Source organism: Apteryx mantelli, chromosome 13, assembly GCF_036417845.1.
Source record: "Apteryx mantelli isolate bAptMan1 chromosome 13, bAptMan1.hap1, whole genome shotgun sequence".
In the NCBI taxonomy this organism is placed as follows: Eukaryota; Metazoa; Chordata; class Aves; order Apterygiformes; family Apterygidae; genus Apteryx; species Apteryx mantelli.
The window spans coordinates 3,400,452-3,425,083 of NC_089990.1; the positions used below are offsets into that span (position 1 = coordinate 3,400,452).

General features: G+C 46.8%; 1 protein-coding gene across 1 annotated transcript; it reads left to right on the forward strand.

The window, feature by feature from the left end:
- Positions 1–8,246: 8,246 nt before the first annotated feature.
- On the forward strand, positions 8,247–22,843 carry LOC106485372 (ribose-phosphate pyrophosphokinase 1). Its single transcript, XM_013943711.2, has 7 exons — positions 8,247–8,526; positions 11,509–11,692; positions 12,025–12,123; positions 14,039–14,163; positions 17,024–17,197; positions 17,964–18,123; positions 20,485–22,843. The coding sequence occupies exons 1-7, from the start codon at positions 8,405–8,407 to the stop codon at positions 20,575–20,577; spliced, it is 957 nt and encodes a 318-aa protein (XP_013799165.1). The 5' UTR covers positions 8,247–8,404; the 3' UTR covers positions 20,578–22,843.
- Positions 22,844–24,632: the final 1,789 nt, after the last annotated feature.

Sequence of the window (24,632 nt, forward strand, 5' to 3'; positions counted from 1 at the left end):
ATATAAATTATATATATACACAAATTTATGTCTTGTTTTACAAACAAGAAAGATTAAATATATTAATCTTAATATCCAAACTAGCACTTTGTGTCTTTTTTTAAGAACTTTGCAGAGGAAGAAGAGAGACCTGGCATGGCAGGACTCCTGCCTCCCCCCCCCTTTTCTGGGAAGCCCATAAGTCTGGCGGGGGGGTGTATGAACAACGCAAATTGGTTCCTAGCTACAAGTGACGTTTCCGATATCCCGTTTCCTCTGGGGACATGTTTTGCCTGGTACAATGAACTGTCTATTTATCAGAGAGAAAAGCATCAGCGTGTGTCCTCTATACCTCCAGGAAGCCTCCAGGAAACGACGCCAGCCGACTCCGATAACGATGCAACACAAAAATCTCAGGAACGGGGCCGTTTTCTGTATGGGGGTTGAATGTGTCTAACGCGGAGACAGCCGCAGTCTAGACTCACACTTTCGCTGTGCCTCCAGGCTGGTTATTTTAATCTGCATCACACCATTTCCCAAGCTGAAATAACTAATGATGCCTGACATTGAAGGGGACGAAACACCTATTTATGAAGCTGGGTATGGATCAAAAAAAAAAAAACGGAAGAGCCAAGGGTTTTTTTACTGACACACAAATCCTGAAAATACCGTTGACAGCAGGCAGTTTAATGGACAATTTCAGAGTTTTTTGTGAGCTCTCTTAGTACCATCTAGTGGGCAATCAGCATCCTGACAGGAAGAATTATTTCCTCGTAATACACTGTTATTATTTGTATAGCAGTGGTGACGTGTGCTCCAGAGACAGTCAAGTGCCCCTGTCTGAAAGGAGGAGCTATCCTAGGACGTATCAAAGATTAATCCCTGCCTTTATTATCTTTGTACTAATCTTTCTGGTGCTGTCCTGTGGCCTCTCTGCGTTAGGCACTTGTAAGGTCTGTTGAAGGAAATGAGCCAAGTAAAACTTTCTAGTTTAAAGTTTTTTAATGTCAGATTTTTTTTAAAAAAAAAAGCTTCATCTCAGTTACACGACGTGGAGAATTAGAAATAAATTATTTTTTCCCAGATCCAGTTCACTTTTCAGCGCCCATGTGGTTTATCTACCTGCGGGCAGCATTGTTCTTAGCTAGCGGCCGCTCCAGATCGGCGCCGCTGTCCCCCGGCAGGTTACAGCAAAGTATACGGTGCCTTTAAGGTTCCCCAGCTGCCGTGAGTGTTGCCCAGCCCCAAAAATGCACTCGTGCCCGTATGATATGATTGCACTCAGGTCGCCTCCTTCCTTGCCTTCATCTTCTCTGAATTACATGCGCTCCTGGTGAGACCTGCCTAGCACTCTGCCAGTGGTGATGGATAGAAAAGGAACAAAAAACGGGCCACTGGGCACCAAGGTCCGAAGCATTTTAACCGTGCGACCCTAATCCCCACGGCACAGTGGCTCCACTAACCCGGGGCGGTGTCAGTCGCTCTCGAAGGTGCCGGCAACCCGCCGCAGACTTTGCAGCTTTGCGGCCGAGCGACAGCAGCGGGGCCAGCTGCATAGCTGAGACCCAACGATGCTTGCAGCAAGCCCCGGAGAGCTGACACTCAAATATAAACGAGTAATGTCTACATTTTAGCCCCGTTTAAAACACAATGGACGCCTGAGTAAAACATCCTAACAAATCCCTCGCACAGGCAGACGTGGTGGAGCCGGCAGCGATACCCGGGGCTTCTAGCTGCACGAGTGAAAAGTCCGCTGGGAAAGATGATGGGCATCCCAGCTTACTTAGATTTCCTACCTGTATTCAGTGTACGTGAAAACAGACAGTACACATGATGGGAAAGTGGCTTCCAAAGCTACCTAATTCCCTTTCAGCACGTTAGCAGACAACGAGCTGGCCCGTGGCTCATCCCCGTGAAGCCAGCTGCACAGCGCCCAGCTGAGCGGAGGCATTGCCCTTTGCCGTCTCCCTCTCCCCCCACATACAGAGTGAACAGAGGGGGGGGCTGTTGGTTTTTTTTCCTGCAGCTGAACTATCTTACTTTATAAAGTCATTAAAAAGCAAAAATGCTGTGTTAAAAGTGGTGGAAACCCCAGCACCGCCTGTCTGCATTCACGCTCCGAGGTTAGCTGCACACGCTAAGCATCGGGGACGTAGACAAACAGGCCGTGGACTTGCCCGGGGCTAAGCAGCTGTAAGGCTCCACGACGCCCCATTTTTGAAAAGCACCTTAGAAATGCTCAGGGATCTAGTGCCATTAAGCAAAAGACTTCAGCGAACAATATTCACCCCTTGCTGGAGTGCCTGGACTCCATCCTCACATCTTAAAATAGGCTCTTTAGAGAGGCAGCGCTCACAGGCTATAAATGCTGGGTAGAAGGATTAGGAGCTTATTCAAAGGGACTGGTCACAATTCTTTGAAGAGCTTTTAATTCTTACCTCCGTTTCTAATGGAGGCTTGAAAATACCATTTATTTCCCACAGTTTAGTCCTCTCCCTGATAAATGGTGGACGCGCTCCGGCTTAGTTACATCCAGTGTAACTGTGTCAGCATTTACACGGCCATCACTGAGCAGAATATGGGTGTGCTTTGTTCCTAAATACAACTCATCTGAAACCAATGGGAGACCTATGATTAAGTGATTTTTCCTCTTCAAAGGAAAGAGCAGGGTGTTGTAATAGTCTCAGTAAAGATTTGGAAGCAAGACATTTCTTATTTGATCCTAGCGGTTTTGATAGTAGCAGAGAGCGGGATTTATCTAAAAATAATCCCTGTGAAAAAACGATAGAGGCGGAGAAGTTGACAGAAAACAAGCAGCCACTAAAAATGCTTTCTAGGACTCATGGTTAGTGTTTCTCCTGCAGTCGCAGAAAAAACCTCAGTTTTCAAAACTGTTAAGTGAGTACTAGAAAGTGGGGTAAAATCCAAAATGTCGTAAGAGCGGAGCTAGGCCCTAAGCCACAAAGGCAAACGCATTCAACATTGTGAATTCACGCATCTAAAGGGCAAGAGAGTTGTGCTATTCATATCAAGTGCCATTCATTAACAGGATGGTCTACTACCAGCCATTGCCGTCACAAGGCAAACAGAAAGAAAAAAAGCTCTCAGCAACGCACTTTCTGCATGAAAATAGGTCCTTGATTAAGTGACTGGCGGTAATTGAGTGGCAATTGTATGTAGGAATGTGCCAAGAGACCAAAAAAGCTACTTGTCTTGACATCACTCTGCAATTTGATAGAGCTAATGTGCTACTTAAAACTTCCTGGAAAATATATTCTCAGGCCATGAAACACAAAGGCATTTCTGATTAAATGAACCTCCATAGAATCAGATAAATAAAAAGGGAGGTTTGCTATTCATGTACTTTCAGGTACATGAATGTCCTTAGGTGGACATTAATTTATTTCTTAATTCCCAAAACGTGAGAGAACGGAGCAGCTCAAACTATGAGCTAATTCCTTCCAGCACCAAAATTAACTAGTGCTTGCCCTCATGACAAAACTCGGGACAATTAAATTGAATTTCTTACACTGGAAGCACATAATGCAATTTATCCCATTTGGCTTTCGAAATGAAGCAAGCCAAACCGAATGAGATGCTTTCATTCCAAATGTCCACACAAGAGTTAAGATACTTCAATCCAGTTTCACAGCTAACGTTTTTTAGTTAATCTGCACTCATTTTCCTGAGCATCCTTTGATAGACGACCTGGATAACAGGCCGATGGTTTTCAACCACACAGTCTCTCCCTTCATCCAAAGCAAGCGGTGAACCAGATAAACATCTCCCTCTTCAAAGCTGATTCTCCTTGTCCCTACTCGTATGGTAAATGGAAATGCAAGCTGTCAACAGGCGAGCAATTGCTGGGGAAGATCATGAGCAAGCTCTTTGGATGTGTTTAACTAAGACGTTGCTGCATATTGATTAAAAGCTTTTCCTCAATAAAATCTCTGATTATCCTGCCGTAAGAGCTTCACTAACGATAGCAATAAATCATTAAGGTAGACAGACTTTTGTCCTTATAATCAAGGCGCGAAATCAAAGTGTCTGACCCTGCAAAGACATTATGGTAACGAAACACTGAGGGGTACTGGGGATTTTTCCTGTGTTGCGTTTGTATAGCATCAAGCTAAGGCAGCAGGGCGACGCATCTGCGAGCAGCCACAGCACACAGCGCCGGCTCCTGCGGCTTTGCACTTCGCCTTGGACGGAAAGGTTTCACCCACCAGCGGCTCCGCAGCATCTGGCCTCATGGAGGGCAATATCTGCTGGTTCACAGGGGCTCCCAGAAGGATATTTGACCTCTAGCTTGAGAAAAGGGGAAAAAATAGTCTTTCATACTGCACGTAAAACTTTGCCTGTCCCTGGCTTACAGGATTAAGGACCTAATTTTATCTATTAATAAATTTTTCACTCCTGCAGATCCCATCTCCATGATCCCAGGAGAAAACAGATAGAAATGCTATTTCACAAATCCTGCATAGGGGAAGCTCTGAGACAGAACCTGTAAATGACACGTTTAATTTGCACGTTTTAATATACTTTCCGCTGCCTTCAGCCTCAGATCCTCAGGGTCTGGTTGATGGCTAGGTTGGGAAGAGGCAGGGGTGGTGGTTTCAGGTTGGAAGAGAGACACACAAGACACCACTTTTTGCATTCAAGAGCAAAACTAGAATTTAAACTAAGGCCAAAGCAAATGATTCAGAAACAACTATTTCAGAGACCGGCAATAAGTTATCCGTCCCCCAAATTCTTCAGACTGTAATAGCAGTAACAAACCTGCTGTAAGCCTGTGTTTTGTAGGGAGGAGAGGCCTTGAAGTTATTTTTAGAGTATATAGCTTTAATCACTGGAAAATATGCACAGAACAAACAGCCGTTACAAGACAACCAAACTTGCAAATAACACAAACCACCGTTTGAAAAAAATTGTTGTGAACTGGAAAAGGACCTTATCATAAGAATGCCAACAAAGTCGGATTTTTTTTTTTCAGGCGTCTTTCAGACAAAAGCAGAGGAGTCACTAAAATGGCTTGTTTGTGGTACCAAAGTACATCTGTTTAGCGGAGATGTGGAAGCAAAGAGCTGACAGCAGCAGATAGGGGAGTGCTCTGGCCGTCTGCAGGACGGGCACAGAACAGACGTCAGTGACAGCCGTTCCCCAGCAGTATCTCATCTTTGTACCTCAGCTCTGATGGGGACTTATCATTTTTACGTGTGAGAAAGGCTTAGTCAGACTAAATGCTCCAGTCGGGCTTTGCTGTTGCTGAGACCAACCACAACAAGGACGAATGAAATATTTACAGGTGCTCGGCTACTAGGAATTTGGGAGATGCCCCCAAATCCCTTCACTTGAACCAGCAGGAAGCCACCTGACAGAGAAGCTTTTCCTGTATTATTAAAATGAGCAATGTTTAGAAAAAAATTATAAATAAAGGGCTGCATTCTTCTTTTCCCATTCTTTGGATTTACTGTGTGTCACAGCATTTTACAAGCTGCTGCGGTAACCCCCAAGTACTGGGAATTACCATCAATATGATATTCCATTTCTGCATCAATTCTAAGTATGGGAATTAGTATCTATTCTAATCCAGATGGATTCCAAGTTTAATGAAACCCTGCAAAAGGTTAGAGGAAACCTCCTCCAAGTAGAATTCTATAATCTTTAGTTTATTAGCCTTTTGGGCCAGAATATTTGCAATAAGAGATAAAGAGAATGTGGCCATCCTAAATGAACTATAGACTATTTCTTCTGTTAAATTCCCAAGAACTCAAAGTAAAGACTTATCGATGCCAAATTAGTTGCAGAAGTTTGTTATCTATGAACCATCTAAGTAAAACTTGTACGAATTACGTGATCGCATGCATATTTTGAAGAAGCTGTTTGTGGCTTAGTTTTTATTTTGTATAATTAAAACCCTTTAACCACAATGTTTATTGTAGCAAAAGCTAAATTAATATACATAATTTAATCACATACAGACTAAAAGCTCACAGGAGATTAATTACTGAATTAGGTACAAAAATACCTGATTATACATACAAAAAAACCCTCAGAAATCAAATTAAATGGCCCATTAAAATAATACCCATGTAGGTTTTGACATTGATCCAAAAGACAGTGTATTTGCAGTATAGAATATCCACCACAACTACAATTTTTTTAATCTCCAGATGTGGCCAAGATTTCTGATTTTTTCTGATTTGCATCAGAAAAATAAATAGCAGAAAGTATGGCTGAAATTTTTGAGGAGAAGAGCAAGAAATGCTGATTAGGGGGGTATTTTTTCTTGCGGATTTTGCGGTGAGACTCTGCGTGTGAGGAGTCAGTACCTCTTCCCGCATAAAGCCACCATTTGCCCCTTGCAAAGGGATCAACTCGCGATTTGGCCAAAGGGAACGAGAGCGAGCAGCCTATTTCGAGGAAAGAGCAAAGAAAATCAATTATTAATACTTTTGCCATCGGGGAAGGAGAAATTTGCAAGACGAAAAAAGCAAAAGGTGTATTTGGAGGAAGATAAAACCTATCCTTCCGAAATTCAGACTTGCTGGGGCTTGATAGCGTCGGCGTGGGGTCCCACCCAGCCTTTGAAGTTCACAGCCGGGGCTGCGCGCTGCCGGGAAGGGCTGATCCCATCTTTCCGGCTGCGCTCGCCTCTGCCAAGCCTCCGGCCGGGCTCCCCTTTGTGCTGGGAAAGCCGGGCGGGCTTTTTGGGAGGGCTTTCGTGCGGCGGAGGGCACGGAGCCCAACGCCTCGGGGATTTAGCGGGATCTGGTGCCTCCCCCGGGGCCTGGCGCCGAGCCCGGGCGCGCCGACTCGGTGAGCATCACGCCGAGGCAGCGCGCGGAGGGGCAGCGGCGCGGCGAGGTCGCGGCTGCACAGGGGCACGGCAAGGGACCGGCCGTGCGTCACGCTGAGGCGCAGCGCTATGGTGAGGTGACGCCTGTACAGCGGCACAGCGAGGTTCCAGCTGTATGTCACGCTGAGGTACAGCAGCCCGGAGGGGTGACGCCGGTATAGCATTACACAGGAGCACAGCAGTACGGCGAGGTGGCACCAGTACAGCGTTACATGGGGGCCCAGGGGCCCAGCGAGGTGACACTGCTACAGCGTTACACGGGGGCCCAGGGGCCCAGTGAGGTGACGCCAGTACAGCATTACACAAGAGCACAGCGGCCCAGCGAGGTGACACCTGTACAGTGTTACACGGGGGTACAGCAGCCTGGCAAGGTGATGCTGGTACAGCGTCACATGGGGGCACAGCAGCCCGGCAAGGTGGCGCCCATACAGCATTACATGGCACAGCGGCACAGCAAGGTGACACTGGTACAGTGTTACACAGGCACAGCAGCCTGGCGAGGTGACACCGGTACAGCATTACGGGGGGGCATAGCGAGGTGATGCCAGTACAGCATTACACAACAGCCTGGCGAGGTGATGCCGGTACAGCATTACACAACAGCCTGGTGAAGTGACACCGGTACAGCATTACACAGCAGTCCAGCGAGGTGACGCCGGTACAGCATTACACAGCGGCCGGGGTGGCCGTAGCCAGGGCAACGGAGGAATGTGGCAGAAGGCCGGGTGGCCCCGAGGCGCCTCAGCCCGGGGCCGGCAGGGCCCCAGCCGCCCAGGGCGCCATGCTGAGGTAAGTGGGCCCTGAGCCCCCCGGGGAAGCGTGGGCGTGTAACGCGGCCCCTCGGGCACGGCACAGGGCTGGGGCCCGGCGGGTGAGAGGGGGCCATTTTCTGTCCTCCGCCCTCCTTCTCTCCGGGGCATGCCCTCAGCAAGGGGGAGCCATCATGGCCGCCTGGGGGGGGGGGGGGCTCGCTTGCCAATCACGCGGCCAAAGCGCCCCCCCCTTCCCCGGAGCCACGTGAGGCAGCGCCGTCGGCCAGCTCCGCCTGCGGCCGCTGCCGCTCTGACCAATAGAGGGCCAGGCGGCCAGGCGCCGGCCAATCGCCCACTCCTCCTGCCCCTCGTCCCACCCCCTGCAGCGGGTAAGGAGCGCGCCCAGGGCCGCGGGCGGGGGGAGCGGGTGTCACGCGCGGCCGTGCGCGCTCACGTCCCCCCCCTTCCCCCACCCCCACCAGGAGCTGTTGTTTAGGCGAAGGGCGGGGCAGGAGGGAGACCCTTCGCGCCATTGGAAAGCCCGGCTGGGCCCCGCCCCCGGGTCCCGAGGAGCCAATGGGAGGCGCGCCAAGGCGTGGCAGCGGGGGCGGGGAGTCTATAAAGGGGGCGCGCGGCTGGCGGGAAGGGGTAAGATGGCGGTGTAGGCGCGAGTTGGCGTGTCTTGCGCTTCCTCCCCCTCCTCAGGCGCCCGTGTTTCTCCTGTCGGAGGAGGCGGCTGGATCCCGACTCTCAAGCCGGCCACGGTGTGAGGCGGGAGGAGGAGGACAAAGCCTCCACTGCCGCCCGCGCCGTCATGCCTAACATCAAGATCTTTAGCGGGAGCTCGCACCAGGACCTGTCCCAGAAGATCGCCGACCGCCTCGGCCTGGAGCTCGGCAAGGTGGTGACCAAGAAGTTCAGCAACCAGGAGACATGGTGAGGGAGCGGAGCGGGGGGGAAGGGGGGCGGAGCCGGGCACTACAACTCCCAGCAGGCCGCGCGGCGCCGCCGCGTTGCAGCCTGCGCGAGCGCCGCGCGGGGCCTGCCGGGAGTTGTAGTGCGGGGAGCTCGCCGCCGTGGCCCGGTGGAGCGGGGCCTCGGTTGGGGGGGGGGGGGCGGCTGCCGGGCCCGGCAGCGCGGCGGCGGAGGCGGCGGGCCCCGGTCGGGCAGGGCCCTTCCCGCCGCCTCGCCCGCGCAGGGAGCCCCGGGCGGCGCGGGTGCGTGTGGGCCTGGCGCGGCGCCGCCTGCCCGACCTCCCCCGCCCGGGGCCGCGGCCTGGGCCGGGAGGTGCCGGGTCGCCCTTCAGCCTGCCGCCGCCCCTCGGCAGCAAGTCGTGCCGCTGCCGGGCCTAAATCCGGCACGTCCTCGGCGCGAGGGAGCGAAAGCAGCATCCTGTGACCCCGGTGGCGTCCAATGTCAAGCGGAGGTCTCCGCCGGGCAGGCCCGGAGGAGCTGCCTTTCCCGGGGGGGGGGGGGGGGGAGGTACTGCGTTATGGCATGGGGGAGCTCTGGGGTGGAGGTGAGCCATGTGCCGTGCGGGGTAGTCCTGCCGCTTTAATCCCTCTAGCGGCCTTGGCTGACCGGTGCCATATGGTGCCACCATGCCTGCTGTGCCATGCTGGGCTTCCTACGGGCGTTTTTAATTTCTGCACTGCATCTGGGGGCAAAAAGTCCAGGCTGTTTAAATAGGTGGCTGGAGCGAAGTTTTTGTCAGGAGCAGCGTCTGTGGCTGAGGTTAGATCAGCAGAAGTCACCAGCTGGACCTTGTGCCCACCACTTGGAAAGCTAGCATCTGGGATGAACATACTCCTGGGGATTTCACTGGCTCTCATAATATCAGTCTTTTCCACGCTTAGGCTGAGCTCTAGGCTACGATGACTTGAGGCTAGACTGTTTAGTGCTTAGGGTGTGGCTGGTGCCTTTAAACTACTCTGAACAACATCAGGATTTTGAAGGACTTAACGTTATTCAGGAAAGATCAGACAGGGGCATCACCTAGCAGCCTGTGAGAGTGACTTCAGGAGGTTAGCTTCCCTATTGCTGTGCAGTGCGAGAAGCTGCAGTGATGCCTCTGGTTTATTCCCCCCCCTCCCAGCTCTGAAACCTAACGTTTATTTTGTTTTCTCTCTGTATCCTTTTTAAGTCTTTGCTATTGTCATCCTACTTGAAGATGTTAGGAGAAGCTAGAAAGTTAGTTAGGGGTCTTAGAGCTTGGTCTAACAACGTTCTTTAATAAGCATGTATTTTTCTCAGTGTAATCCACAGAACCTCAGGTGATTGTGCCAACTCACCACTGTTCTGGAGACAGTGTTTTTTTCCATGAAAATCCAGGATAGAAGCAGGAGATAGAATACCACAGATGCTTCCATTGCATGGGTATACACTGTAACTGAAAACCTGAGAGGTACTACAAAGAGTTGCAGAGGAAACCAGTAAAAAGACTCTGTTTATGACTTACAGCTGTTGCCATTGCACTGTTCTCATTACTATTTATCAGTTGTTCTTACCTGTCCAATTGGCTAGTCAGGGTCTTAATGCCAGCAGGTAGTGTGACTGTTAAAGATCTAATGCATCTTGTGTACCCTGATAAACTGATAGCAAATATTTGCCTGAAAAAGCAAGATTGTTAAAACAGTCAGCTGTTAGAACAGCTGACTAATATTTTGTGCAATAAATATCAGCGCGCACTTGTATTAAGCTCTGACCATTAGTAGGTACAGTTGATGGCAATTGTATGCTGACAACTGTTAAGTCAGACACTTACCTAGTGGAAAGGCCTTATGCTGGCTGAAATTCTGCTCAAGGGATTGGTGTATGCTGTAAGCCAGTGTATAAGATAGCAAAAAGACTGAATCAGCAGCTTGCTGGTGCAGCTTGAGCAGCAGGACTGTAAACGCATAGTGGTCATCAAAGACATGTTGAGGAAGGGTGGGAAGTGAGAAGAGAGAATGAAATATCAATATCAAAAATCTACCCTAAGGGTCTGCAAAAATGGAGTCATTAGGAGCATGTTGGGTGACTGTCCCGTTGCTCCTAGAGGTGGCTCAGCGACCTGGCAGCAGTCTGCAGAGAGGATGAACATCAGGGCAAGAAAAAAAGACTATGGAGGAACTTCGTCCTCTGTAGACTGACTTCTGGTTATTTCGAAATCTGTGGCATGCTTCTCTAAATTGAAATGTTGGAAGTAGGGGTAGTTAGTTTGTTCTTACAAAAGGCCTTTTGCAGCACTCGTCTGTATGAAAACCCCAAACCTGAGACTGCTACTTTTTTTTTTCCAACTCTGCTTTTGGTGCAGGTGCCTCAGCACATGCACTGAAGCTTTCTGGCCGTTTGCTGCTGGCAAACAGGACCTTTGGCTGGTATTCAGTGTCTCTTCATCAGCAGGGATTAGTGTGCATTACATCCAGGAGGAAATTAACCCCCAAAGCCTTTCCAAAGTGAAATGCTGGAGGGCCTCTCTGTCCAAGCCAGCGAATAGCTGTTATGATTCTAAATCTAATCTGCTGCAGTGTAGCTTCTGTTAGAAGTTTGGCTCAGCTTTCTCTGCCATCATGCTTACTTCCTTATACACTGCTGCTTTTCACTGAGATGGGCATAAATCTCTGATCTGGGACAAACAAGGACTCTTCTAGGATGTGTACATGCTCGGATTGTGCTGAGATTGAAAGTGCAGGCTGAGTGCTTTTAGCCTTACTGGCTGAACCATTAAATCTGATCAGTGAGCAGTGTAAAATAGTTACTGAGCAAATAAGCAGCAGTGTTCCTGCTCACCACCCTTGATTATATTATGTTGTCACCCACAGGCCCTTGGGACTGTAGTCCCATGAGTTGCAGCCTTGGTTGCTCTGCAGGCATATGTAATGGCTGTGTTTTTAATTTGTATTTGGCTCTAACTCTCCTTTCTCCATCTGTTCCCAGTGTGGAAATAGGTGAGAGCGTACGTGGGGAGGATGTCTACATTGTGCAGAGTGGCTGTGGTGAAATCAATGACAATCTGATGGAGCTCCTTATCATGATAAATGCCTGTAAGATTGCCTCAGCCAGCAGAGTCACAGCTGTCATACCGTGCTTTCCCTATGCTCGGCAGGACAAAAAGGACAAGGTAAGGGTTTCAGAAAAGGTTTCTGCTGGGAAGGTGGATGCATGTCTTGAAAGTCCTGGCTGCTGGTAGGGGATTAGATGAAGCTGAATATGTAGAAGAAGAGATGATAGGACTGACTAACTTCTTAAACCTCGGGGCATGGGACTATAAAATCATCTTTTCATAAAAATCTAGTTCTTCTTGAAAATACTGTAGTCACCGTTGATGAAAAGATGCAATGTTAATGAGCGCTCCTTTTAGTAACTGCCTGTGAATCATTGCCTAGAAGCAGAAGGCTGACATCTTGATGAGGGAGTTGAACTTGTCTTAAATACTGTTTTTTCTTGCACTAGAGTCGAGCCCCGATCTCTGCCAAGCTGGTTGCGAACATGCTGTCTGTGGCAGGTGCAGATCACATAATCACCATGGATCTGCATGCCTCTCAGATTCAGGTAGGAGCCGAAATCATGAGAGCGAGTACTTACCTGCTCACCTCTGAGCCTACTTACTGCCTTGCAGGCTTGCCAGTGATCTGCTTTTTATTGGACCCAGCAACAACCAGGACTTGGGAGCACAGGACTGGAAGGGACTTGTAGGGTCATCAGAAGAGGATGGGGGAATGGATAATGGTTTCATCTGTAAATGAAATTATTGCTGTTCTTGTTTGGGCTGAGTGACTGTTTAGGTGAATGTTGGGTTAGTAGATTGTCCATGCAGCTTTATCACCTTGCAGTGACACTGCATTCTTAGCTGGTGCTTTGAGGAATTTGAGAGATGGAGAATGGTTTGATAGTCTAGACTGTTCTTAAATATTGAGCAGAGTTTTCTGATACTGAACTCACAGGATGGTGTGAGCAGTGCACTGAGGCAGTGGCTTCTTGTTAGTTTGGCCCAGTGGCTGCCCATACTGCTGCCCCCAGGTTAGCTCCCCCCGAGATGCACCAGCACAGCTGCTGGCGAGGGCACAGTTGACCAGGGCAGTGATCTGCTCTGATAGCTTGCTGCTGCCAAGATGGGCGATCCTGTGTGGATCCATTCACTTCCACCGTTGCTCTTAAGTTGGCTTTGGTCCTCTCCCAAGCTGCTAGTGAACCGACTGAGCTGGTTACACTGGCGGAAAAGTATTCATGGCTTTTTGCTGGATTAGTGAACTGAAGAGTCTCACTGAGAAACCAAAATGTTCACTAGGACTGTGTAAGAGAAGCAGCAGGAGCGTGTACCAGGGAGAGAGGAGGGGCAGCAAGCTGTTAAATTGGTGGTCTTGTCTAGCTCCATCTTGAGCAAGCTCTCAGACTAGGAAACCAACTCAATGCAACTGGGAGGGGTGGCAAAGGTGGGGATATCCATTGTATTGCTGTAAATGTTTTGAACCTAGAGTAGTTACATATCTACTGCCTGGGTGAAGTAGATGGACTTACTGTCATTTTAACAGTTGAAAATGCAGCCATTAGCACTTCAGTATAATTTGTTCCAGTATAATTTGTCCAGAAATACTGTCTCAGATGGAAAATCTCTGGGGATGCAGCTGAGAAGACTTGCAAAAAGCTCATGAAATAGAGGAGCAGAGCCCAAGGGGGTATTCCTCTTCCTTAAGAGGCTTGGAGTCATGATGTGTGCCATAGGGTTGAGCTTTCAACAGCAGCAGTGGTGAGATTTCAGCTGAATAATTGGTTTTGTGTAGATCATCTCCAGCATCTGGCTGGTTCCAGCCAGCTTCTTATAGGTGCTGAGTTAGGTGAGCCCAGAAAGAATAGTGTTAGGAGAGATCAGTGTTACCCCTGCACCTTGAATGTAAGGCATGACTATTTTTGGCAGAGACTCCTCTATACCAGCCCTCCTGTCCCTTACTCCCTGTCCAGGATTAACTTCTGGCTTTTAGTGACCTTTGAGGTTTACCTGCAGGAGTCTGCTGGGTCAATGTAAAGTCGTGGAACCAGTCGCTGCATTAGCTTAAAAGCAAACATTACTGAAGCCTTTTTCATGGGTTTCCGGTTTCCTGTAGGTGCAAACAGTGTAGGTAATAAGCACTAAAGATCAGATTGACTCTGTAAACAAGCAGCTAGCTGCTCTGGAAACAAGTGCATTGGATATTTTCTGCACCTGTTAGGATAGAACTAGTTCCATGTTGTGAAGGTGTCAGATGTAAGTGTTACTTATGTTGCCAAACTAGTTTCAGCTCTGAAGATTTTTTTAATGTTACTATTTTGTGTATCCCAAAGGTTACTGTGGTTCTGTTATGGAAAATGAAAGCTGAAAATGCTCTAGCAAAGCAGTGACTGCATGCCTGACTATATAGAAGGCTTCTTCCAATTTTTTTGGAATGTGATCTTCAGCTACATTGATCTACTAATGTCTTCCTCCTTGCAGGGTTTTTTTGATATCCCTGTTGATAACTTGTATGCTGAGCCTGCTGTACTGAAGTGGATCAAGGAGAATATTGCCGAGTGGAAGAACTGTACAATTGTTTCACCAGATGCTGGTGGAGCCAAGAGGTGAGCTGTCAGACAGCAGGCGGAGATGGTTCTTCATCTGCTTGAATTGTTAACACAGTGTAAATGTAGTTGTGATGCTGCTATTAAGATGCATATTCCCTCTCTGCCAGCCTGCCTTCTGTGAGACAGTCTACGGCATAGATAAGAATAGTCAAATATTCTTAGAGAACGTATAGAATGTCTCTGAGGCTTAAATGGCTTCTGGAATCACAACTGCATAGATAGAACTGAGCAATCTCTACATCCTTTGGACTAAAGCTCTTTTTGGAGCAGTGGAATTATTCGGGTTGGCGAGGAAGGGTATCATGCAGTTCATATCTCATGCCAAAACAAGGTTAGCCCTGCTGGTTCATGATCATTTTTGTCCAAGCTGTTTGTTATATTAAACTCTCTTTAACAAGGCATTTTCTTGCTTTATTACTCCTAATCTAAATCTCTTGCTGTGACTTAAGCCCACTGCTACTCTTACTCTTCCCCATGAGCAAGGAAGATGGATGGTTCCTTTCTTAGCAGCAGTGTATGTAAGCACCTTTCTGTCTTGTCTGACATGGGAAGTACACTCCTGTCTGTCTTCAGATAAACACACCAGCTTGTGGGCAGTTCAAAGGGCTTCCAAGTGCTCTTTAGGCAAAACTAGGCTCTTTCTTGAAGGCTGTCTAGTGGCTCCAAGGGATAAGCTAAGGGAAACAGATGTATTCTGTAATCCAAGAGGCTTTGTCGTATGAAAATGTTGGTGCATGCTGATCTGATTCACATACTTTGGGGTGATTTAAGCTCACTGTTACAAATGGCCAAGAAATACTACTGCTGTAGGTCGCCACTGTTCTTACTGTAGCTTCATTGCGATCCATGTGCCAGACATGACCTTTTGCATGTTCAGCTACTTCTGTAGCTTGTTGCATAATGCAGTATCTTGAATGCCAAATCAGCCAACTATAATCTGATTCCTTAAAAGACCTTCTTAAAAGCCCCTTGAACTGAAATGCAGTGGTCTTAGCTGGTGCAATATTGCATGAAGATGCTGCAGAACTAAATACTTTTCTAAGTAGTTGAATGTGTGTAAAAAAACCTTAAGACTATTGGGATGACGAGACTGATCTATTGAGGCAAGGAGTCTGCTGATCTCAAGTACAGAAGTTCTTAGAGGCACGTATATTTTGTTCCTTCTATGTGTTAATGGTTTTAAACTCTACCATTCATCAGTATCAGTATATAAAGTCTGGGTCCCTCCAGTAACATTTCCTTGGTTACTCTACCTGAAGTAAATGTGAGTGGACTTGCAGGACTGCAGGTCCAGGGAATGCCACTCTCCTTGTGCCAACATTCGTATGCATTTGGCCCCATGACACTTGGATGCTTATGAGTGCAAGTAAATCCCTGTCAATCTCTAGTCATCCAAGCTAGGTTCTTATTTGTAGTCCTCAAAACTTCAACATGACCAAAGAACTGGAAGCTTGATCTACTGGATAGTAAAACTGGCTCCTGCTGTTGCAGTGAGCTGTAGGAGGCTGCTGTCCCAAAGAGGGAAAAAGGACAAATCTGAAGGAAAAGCTGAAAGTGTGATGCTTCTGCACTGACTTCTATGCAGATGAATTCAACTCCAAACTTGTCTGAGTATCCAGAAGTGCGTTGAATTATATCGTGTTGGGTATAGCATGCACTAACTTTAAATTGCATAAGGTGCCCTCGTTCTAGTGGCTACAGTCATGTGTTGAAAGGCAAACTTGGGCTGTCTTCGCTGCATTGCAATCTGGGATAAGTAGGGTTTTCTGTACTCCTAAGTAGACAGTGTAGGTCACTAACTAGTGTTGAAGGGGAAGGGATGTACTGACCTGTGCTAGAACCTAAGGGCTACATTGCCTAAGACTTTAAAGGCAAGCCGACTGTCATTGGATCTCACTTAGAAATCTGTTGTTGTAGATGAGATAGTAAAATCGAGCAAAGACAAACTTTCTGATCTCATTATCCTTTGCATCTTCTCTTTGCCGTTCTTTTCTTAGCCTGCAGCTTATCGTGGCCATAATGAACAAAATTTCTAGCTGGCACTTTCTCCTGGGGACCACCCCTCTTTCACATATGGGTTCAAAGTCTAAAAGTAGCTATGAGATGAGGAAATATGCTTGAAGTCAGAGCAAGCCAATTCCCTTATGTGATATAGATGACATGCCTGTGCAGAACCACAGGTGACTGTCCTGCAGAACTAAATTGGTTCCATTCGTAGCTGAATGGCAGTAACGGGGAAAGTACTAAAATGTTCCATGGAGTAATAGTGAAATGGCATTTTCAGTAACCAGTTGCATAGTGGGAAAGAATAGTTCTGTATCATTGTTTTGGGTTTAGAAATATACAATCAATTGCTGCTTTTTAGTTGCTCCTTATTCTTGCTCCTCTTGGTAGTCTGATTTTAATAATGAAAAATTCAGGAAGTCTAGTGTGGCTGTACCACTCACACTTCCAGACTAACTCCTCAATGTCATACATAGCTTAAGCCTTTCCCTTGTCTTGTTACAAAAATGACAGCTTCCCAAGCGTTCTGATCACTTGAGGTTTGCTGAGCTTGCTAGTTAAGGTTTATTTTGAGCTTTAAATGCAAATTAATTTGCACCAGTCAGGATGAAAGACTTTCAATCTAGGGGCTGTCATCAAGAGTAGATTAGAGGTTTCATGTTAACTGCTTGAAAGGAAATTACACTAAGGTGGCAAAGTGTCTTCTGTGAATTGCTTGGGAGCAGTTAACAGAAGTGGTGACAGCTTCTCTTGTTCCAGTCTCGGTTAGTGCTTATAGTTTTGGAAGAGATTGTCCTTCAACTAAAGCTGCTATGTGGAGTAAAGTGTGGTTTGGAAACTGTTCTCTCTTCAGAGTGACCTCCATTGCAGATCGGTTGAATGTAGACTTCGCCCTCATTCACAAGGAGCGCAAGAAGGCCAATGAAGTGGATCGCATGGTACTGGTGGGTGATGTGAAGGACAGAGTGGCCATTCTGGTAGATGATATGGCAGACACATGTGGTACCATCTGTCATGCAGCAGACAAGTGAGTAGGGCTGACTCTTTCCTAAATCAGAGACTTACTGTTAGCAAACATTATGTAATGAATTAATCAAATATTTGCTTGTGAAGTTTCACAAAGTAACCTACAGTTTCTTGATTTTCTGTTTCATGTCACACAAAAGCCTACTTAAACTTCTTTCTAGCAGAAATAACTAGAAGAACATAGTTTCCTTTTTCCTTTGAAAAGTTTGTGTTGAAGGTATGGGTGCTGGATATTATATACTTGAAGGGTAGGCTTAGTGATGCTTGATTGCTAACATTTAGTAATAGCTCAAAGTGAGACTCAGCTGTCCTTCAGATGTCTTCCACTAGATGATCGCTGACTTAACCCTAGGTAAGATTAGATGCTGTCTGGTCCAGCATGAGGTCATGTATCTGAATTTCTATTAGAAGCAAGCTTTTGAAGCTCTAAAGCCAGCCTTCTACACCAGAGAAGCCAGCATATACAGCTTTGGGTATTAAATACCTGCCACCTTATGTTGGCAAAAGCACTGAAAGTGAATTTGTATGATCTAGTCCAAATGTCCCAGGACCGAGAACAATGTTCTTCCAATGTGTAGCTTGCTGGTAGTGGATTGTATGGTACTTGTTAAACTGTTTCCTTCCCCCACATCAGGGATGATCAAAGGTAGTCTGTACCTTAAGCATATGGTATTCTCTCCTTTCTTGTTTACCCCTTGCCCCACACCTATGTCATTTTAATACTTGCTAAGAATATTTCTCATCTGCCTCCTTTTTCTCCCTCACAGGCTTGTGTCAGCTGGAGCCACCAAAGTTTATGCCATCTTAACTCATGGGATCTTTTCTGGGCCAGCAATTTCTCGAATCAACAATGCCTGTTTTGAAGCGGTGGTTGTCACAAACACAATACCCCAGGAGGACAAGATGAAACATTGCCCTAAAATCCAGGTAAGCATCTGTTTTCTCTTCTCTCAGCTCTTAAGGGACAGCTCCCAGGGCTTGTCTGTCTGCCTGTTGCTGGGAAAACTTGTAATACTGCCCAGTGCTTATTGGACATAAAGTTTCATTGATGCTGGTTTCGGTGGCAGTGCTGACAAGGAGTTCCCTTATTCCTACTGCAGTGGGATAACAGACCTGTTATACTGATAAAATGGAGCTCCTAACCAAGATCATCTCAAACAGTTCATTTAATCTTTTTTGCAGAGCTTATCATAACTTAGATCAGATCACTGATCTAATGGGGTCATGATGTAAGCAAGCAGTTCTGTCAGCACCCTTTGGAGGGGTGACAAGCTGATGTGTAGCACTGAAGCAGAAATGGGTAGGAACTCCTCAAGCCAGTAGTGATGCCAGCTTCAGCTGTGAAACTATCACCTTGGTGTGCTATCACCACAGTAGATCATCCTCCTGCAAAAAATCAAGGCCAGAAAGCTATCTGGAAGGATTTCTGCTTTCTGTTCTAGAAATCTGGCTCTTGCCTTTCCTGTTCCTCTTGGAAGATTGGAGATGCTATTGAATCCGTAACAACAGATGCCAAGAAACATGATTTGGAAGGATGTGACTACTTTAAACATTGGATGTCTTGTACTTTCTCCCAAGCCTGTGCCTAACCCTTTAACCAGAGTTCTTTATCCACATTTCCCTTCCTTCTGAAGACCTTTTGTGCAACAAAGCAGGCCTGGTTTGGGAAAGGTGAACGTTTAATGTCTGGTCATAATATCAATGAAAATGATGTGAAAAGGGAGCATAGTTTCTTTTCACTTGCATGTCCTGCTGGTTTGACTAAGAGCAGGCGACACAGCTCCATAATGCAGTGTTCAGATACTTGCCAACATTAAAAAAAACCTTTGTCATTCATATCAAAGCTAAAAACTAGTCTTTTTGACCCTCACTCTTTATATTGGCTTTCCCTTTAGGGCTCCCATGCTGAGTCTAACTTTCTTAGAAGAAGAAATTGCCTGTAGAACTCGAATTAGGCAGAACTTCAGGGTTTTTCCTGTTAACAGACAGATGTGGAAGTTGTGGCTTTACCTGAGAGTGCAGGCATAATAGCTCATTCAGAAGCTTCAGGTACTGCTAGAGCATATGCTGCACCATCAGGACAACCTTCGACACTAGCTTTGCAGCACATGGATATATAGGACACACATTTGGGGAAGTTCTGGAAGGAAACAGTCCTGCTCGCTGCCTAGTCTGGAAAGTGACTGGTGCTGCTAAGGCTCAGCTAGTCCTTTGCTGTAAGTGTAGCAGGTTCCACAGTAGTGGGGTTCTGGTGAAAAGGAAGCTCAGCTGGTAGAAGCTGAGTGAGTTTTAAGCTGCTTTTGGAGGCAACTTGTGAGCTGATTGCAAGTGGTTACTGGGTTGCGTTTTTCAATTCCAGCTTCTGGATAATGCTCCTGTAACTCAGCATGTCTAAAAAGTCTGTTTATACTGTCTGGAAACTCCACGCTACAGTTAACGTAGGCAAAATGTTAAAATGGTAACTAGGATGTAAATAGTTGTAACCAAGGATTGCAGCGGAGAATTTTTTCAGGCTCTCACTTAGATTTCACTCTTACACTAATGTCTGATGTTCAGTGTTGGGAAATACTGAACTAAAGGATTTGTCATAAGAATTCCATGCTCTGTTTTTGCATTCCTTAAGTGTTTTTCCTTCCTTCTCAGGAGGCAAACTACACAGAAGGAAGAAATGCTAAACATGAATTTCACTTAACTTAATTCACAAACAGTGAACATGCTGGTTCTTACTGAGACTGCATTAAATGTAAATGCTTCAGCTGCTGGGGTTCAAAGCTGGAGTTTTATTGAGACTTTAATTTTTCCTCCAGTTAACTGGATTATTCCACCAGGTGGAGCTAGCACAATAACTGAAAACTGAATTGTGGCACAGTAACTTATTTTTTTAATGCTGGTAGCAGTGAATAAAGTCTCATGAATTAAGGGAAGCAGTTTGATCTTGATGTAGACTTCCTGACTTCTGTGTAACCCAGACAAAGCGAACAAGATAGTTCTAGGGTGAGGAATGTACTGTCTTTAGGGAGTGTCAGGAAAGCAGGGTTAGAGTAGATCATGATCCTGACAAAGATCAGCAGTGAAATATTTCTTGCAGTACTATGCACAGAACTGAATATCTTCAGAAGGATGTGGAATGAAATCCCCTTCTGGCCTAGAACTTGTTTTTCTGCATCTAGCATCTTACAAATTTAGGGTGCTGGGTTTGCTCCTTGAAGTTCTTCACCACTTACCAGCTGTTTTCCCAGGCTTGCTATTTCTTCTTGGTGATGCTGATGCATCTCTTTTTCCCTCCAGGTGATTGACATCTCAATGATCCTCGCAGAGGCCATCAGGAGGACTCATAATGGGGAATCTGTCTCCTACCTATTCAGCCATGTCCCTTTATAACAACAGATGCCAGCTGCTGCTTGTATGGCTTTTTTTAAAACCAAAAGTTGTTCGGCTTGTTATAAAGTTCAGTAGAAGACTCTGCTTGTTCCAGTGCAGTTCTCCACAGCTGCTCCTGCATAAGTCAGGCTTACTGACTCTGATCCCAACACTGGGAGGTTGGGGGGAGGCTCATCTCTGTAACACTCCAACTCCACCAGCAGCCTTGTGCATTGGGGCTCGTCAGTAGTATTGACTCAACACTGCAGATCTGTGGAGAGCAGGACTGACACATGGCTAATTGCCACAACTATTTTTGGAGGGGGGTGGGGAAGGGAGAGGGTTTGTCTGTGGGCAGGGTTAGATGATCTGGCATGCGCACCCTGAATTGTTTGGGAAGTGGAGCTCCCTAGGACATGTTGGTCTGGATCTACAGCAAGAGCCAGAGAGACTGCTGACTGTCTTTACCACTCTGTACCTGACAGAAGCCCTTGAAGAGGGATGGGGAAGGCTTGCATCTTGGCCAAGCTTATCCCTTGGGCACACCTCAGGGTGGGAGGTGGTTCTGCTACAGCTTCTTCCCATGAAAGGAGGTCAGTGTAGCTTGCAAACTTGAATTAATCTGAATTATTGAAGAAATGCTATGCCCTTTAACATGCTACACAGCAAAACTAAGGTGAGAGCGTAGCATGTTCAGTAGTGCTTTGCTGCATTAACTCAGTGGTGAAAAGGTGCATCCTGGACAAGCACTCTTCTTCCTGACTTGTATGTAGAGGGCTCCTGGTGGCTGTGTGCTCTAGTTCCTAGCATAGGCTAAATCAAATAGGCTAAAACCTTTGCAGTTACTGTTAGCCTTGCTAGAGACTAGAGGACTGCTGTCATGTACTGTAGTTGCAATGGGCACAAACTGAAACACAGACACTTCCATCTTAACATGAGGAAAAACTTCTTCACTGTGAGGGTGACAGAGCACTGGAACAGGTTGCCCCGAGAGGTGGTGGAGTCTCCTTCTCTGGAGATATTCAAAATGCGCCTGGATGCAATCCTGTGCAATGTGCTCTAGGTGACCCTGCTTGAGCAGGGGGGTTGGACTAGATGATCTCCAGAGGTCCCTTCCAACCTCAGTGATTCTGTGATTCTGCACCTTGATTTGCTGTGCAAAAGTACCTTGATCCTTTTTCGCCAGTACGTTAGTAAACTGAGCCTCTTGACCCTTAGTAGCATAGTCATTGCATCTAGCAAGTGCCTGCTCAGTAGACTGACATGGGGTGACCTACTGTGCAACAGCTTTGTGTCCAGCTGTCTTTGCCTCTGAAGGCTGTCTGCAATCCTGTTGTCCCGTAAGTTACTGACATTCTCATTGCTTGTCCTGGACACTATCTGCCTTGCCTTGAACGTGTTGCTCATTCCAATAACAACTTTGCAAGGGATCTTGAAAACTATGGAGGATGAGAGGTTGCAGGACTACAGAGCCTGAAGAAGCCTCTGCAGTGGATCTGATGCAGCAAATAATGAGAAGAGCTTGTGGCAATGGGTTGAAGAGGCTTGTGATATGTAGTACTGGGAAAAGTGTGGATCTAACTCCAATCTGACAGGCAGCAAAGTGCCTGAAAGAAAAATACCAAAACTAGAGCTGGCTGAGGCTCCTGGATATAAAATAAGTATCATCCAAAACTTGAATGCATGGTAACTGTACCAGACAATCTTAAGGTAAACTGTTAAGTCTCTCCTGGACCCTTACAGGGGTTATAGACCAAGCTATTTTATGCAGTCTGGTTTTTACAAGCACTCCTCTTTGATTTGTTTTTGATATTAGGGAAGGGAAAAAGGGTAGAGAAGGAACTTGAAATTGCTTGCTAGGATAGCCAGCATGGCTTTGAGAGGCTAGGGGCTGGGGAGTAAGTGGAACTAACTGAAAACATTGGTCAAGATCTAGGGAAGTACTTCTTTAGTTGTGCCTTTATAGAAGACTTCTCCCCTCTCCCATCCTAAAACTCCTGTCCTGTGGCAACTTTAACACTTCTATTACAGTGTAGGGTTTTTTCTTTTGTATAAGAATTGGTGTTTGTCTGGAAAGTGTGTGTGTGTGTGTCTGTTCTGCTTCTTTGCTTTGCATCCTGCACTGAGCTCTACTGAGTCTGATTCCTGCCTCCTACATTGGAGCCCCTGCTGCTGCACTGCCAATGCCCCGAGAGCCAGGACATCAGCAGCGGTGTGAGGATTTTCAGCAGCCTTTGTGTTAAACTTAAGACCTTGATGAAGGAATTAAACTTTTATTTAAAAACCATGGCCTCTGTTCATAAATGCTTCCAAAACTCTACAAAGGTGATGCGCATCTTCTGAGTTGGGTCCCTTGTAAGGTAGATCATAGAATAGTATAGTTTGGAAGGAACCTTGGGAGGGTTTGACCTTCTTAAAGCAGGGCTGACTTTGAGGTTTAACTTTGCTGTGCTCCCTTTGCATGGAAGAAAATGCTTGGGACCAAGCTATTTTCCTAGGGTCCAGTGACTCTTGTCTCTATCTGATTTCCTGGACTTAATTCTGTTAGAGGTGGCAGTGCAATTTTTCTTGTACTGTTCTACTATGTATCTGAGCTGATCGGTTCAAATAATGTCCAGGTAGGGGAAAACATGAATAGTTTAGCAAGTTTGAATGAAATGTTGCTAAGTATCATGTACAAGGCTAATGATTTGAAGCAGCAGGATTATGCACTGAGAAATGCTTGTTTTAACTAAACCATGATCCTTTTGTATTGCATGTTGTAAATCTCAAATATAAATGAGGTCAAGGGGATGAGATGGTATCTCTAGAGAAAGGTCTTTTGCCTTACAGTAGACTCTGGCTTAGGTTCAACCCTTGTTTGGGGAAACGGGGCCATGGGCTTAGTGGGACCTCTGCTTGGGACCACCACTGTCATTTTTATGTTAAAACATACTTCAGAACTGTACCAAGAATACCTGAATTGTGCATTTTTCCCCACAAACAGCTGGAAAGTGGGGGGGCAAGGGTTGATGTGGGTCTTGCCAAGGTGGTGTAGCAGACTCAATCAGCCTTGGAGATGAAACAGGGAGAACATAAGAGCTTTACAGCCAAAGATTTTTTTATGAAGGTGACTGCTACTACTGTTTTCTTTTAGTAAACAACTAAAACCTTTTCTTGGTGCTGACGAGAGGAGAGCACTTGAAATCCTGTATGATAGCAATGCGGTTGCTTAAAAGCGTGGCTGATGCACAGGGTATGAGAACTATTTCTAGGAGGTAAAGCTTTCCTGCACCGAGAGCCTCCTTCAGAAGGGTTGGACTGACACTTTTACCAGAAGTTTATTGCTTAAATTAAAACATACTTATTCTCCAATTACTGCTTAACCAGTTTGGAGGAAATTTGCTACTGTCTGCCTAGAAGTGGCCCTTGTGCTGCTGAAATGGGTGCGATTGCCTTTAACGCACGCATGTAGTGGGATTAGAGCACTCTCCTCCTTCATGATTCTAGTATCAAAAGCTGTAGTAACTGCAGCATAGGCGAGACCCAACCCAGCAAGCTGGCTTGGGGCAAGGAGAGGGCCGAGATCCCTCGCTGCCCTCCAGCTCGGGGCAGGCTCTGGGGATGCAGGAGTCCGTTGTGGTGGGAGCTGGTGTGTTAAGCTAAGCAAGCGTAGCTCCCGCAGCCTTGGCTGCCCTGCAAAGCGCTCGCTGTGCTAAGGCGAGATGCTCCTTGTAGCAAAGATGCTTCTCCAGCCTCTCCCGGGTTTGGAGCCTGAGCATCTCTGGAGGCTGTGGGGCGCGTGAGGACAGCTCTGGAGGTGAATCGCGTGGTGCCTTCTCAGGCGTTCTTCACAACTGCTGAGGAAAGGCGGTAGAAAGCAAAACATTGACTTCTGCAGTAGAAAATCCCCCATGGGTGGTGCCCTATGCCCTTGTAGCTGACGGCGAGGGGAGGATGGAGCTGTGGCGTTTGCCGTGCTGGGGCACACCGGGAACGCCCTGGCTGGTGCGTGTTGCTGGCTGCAGGTGTGTAGCTGCTGGCAAAAGCAGAGGTTGGTGCTGGTGGTCTCCTGTCCATCAGATAGCTGCACCATA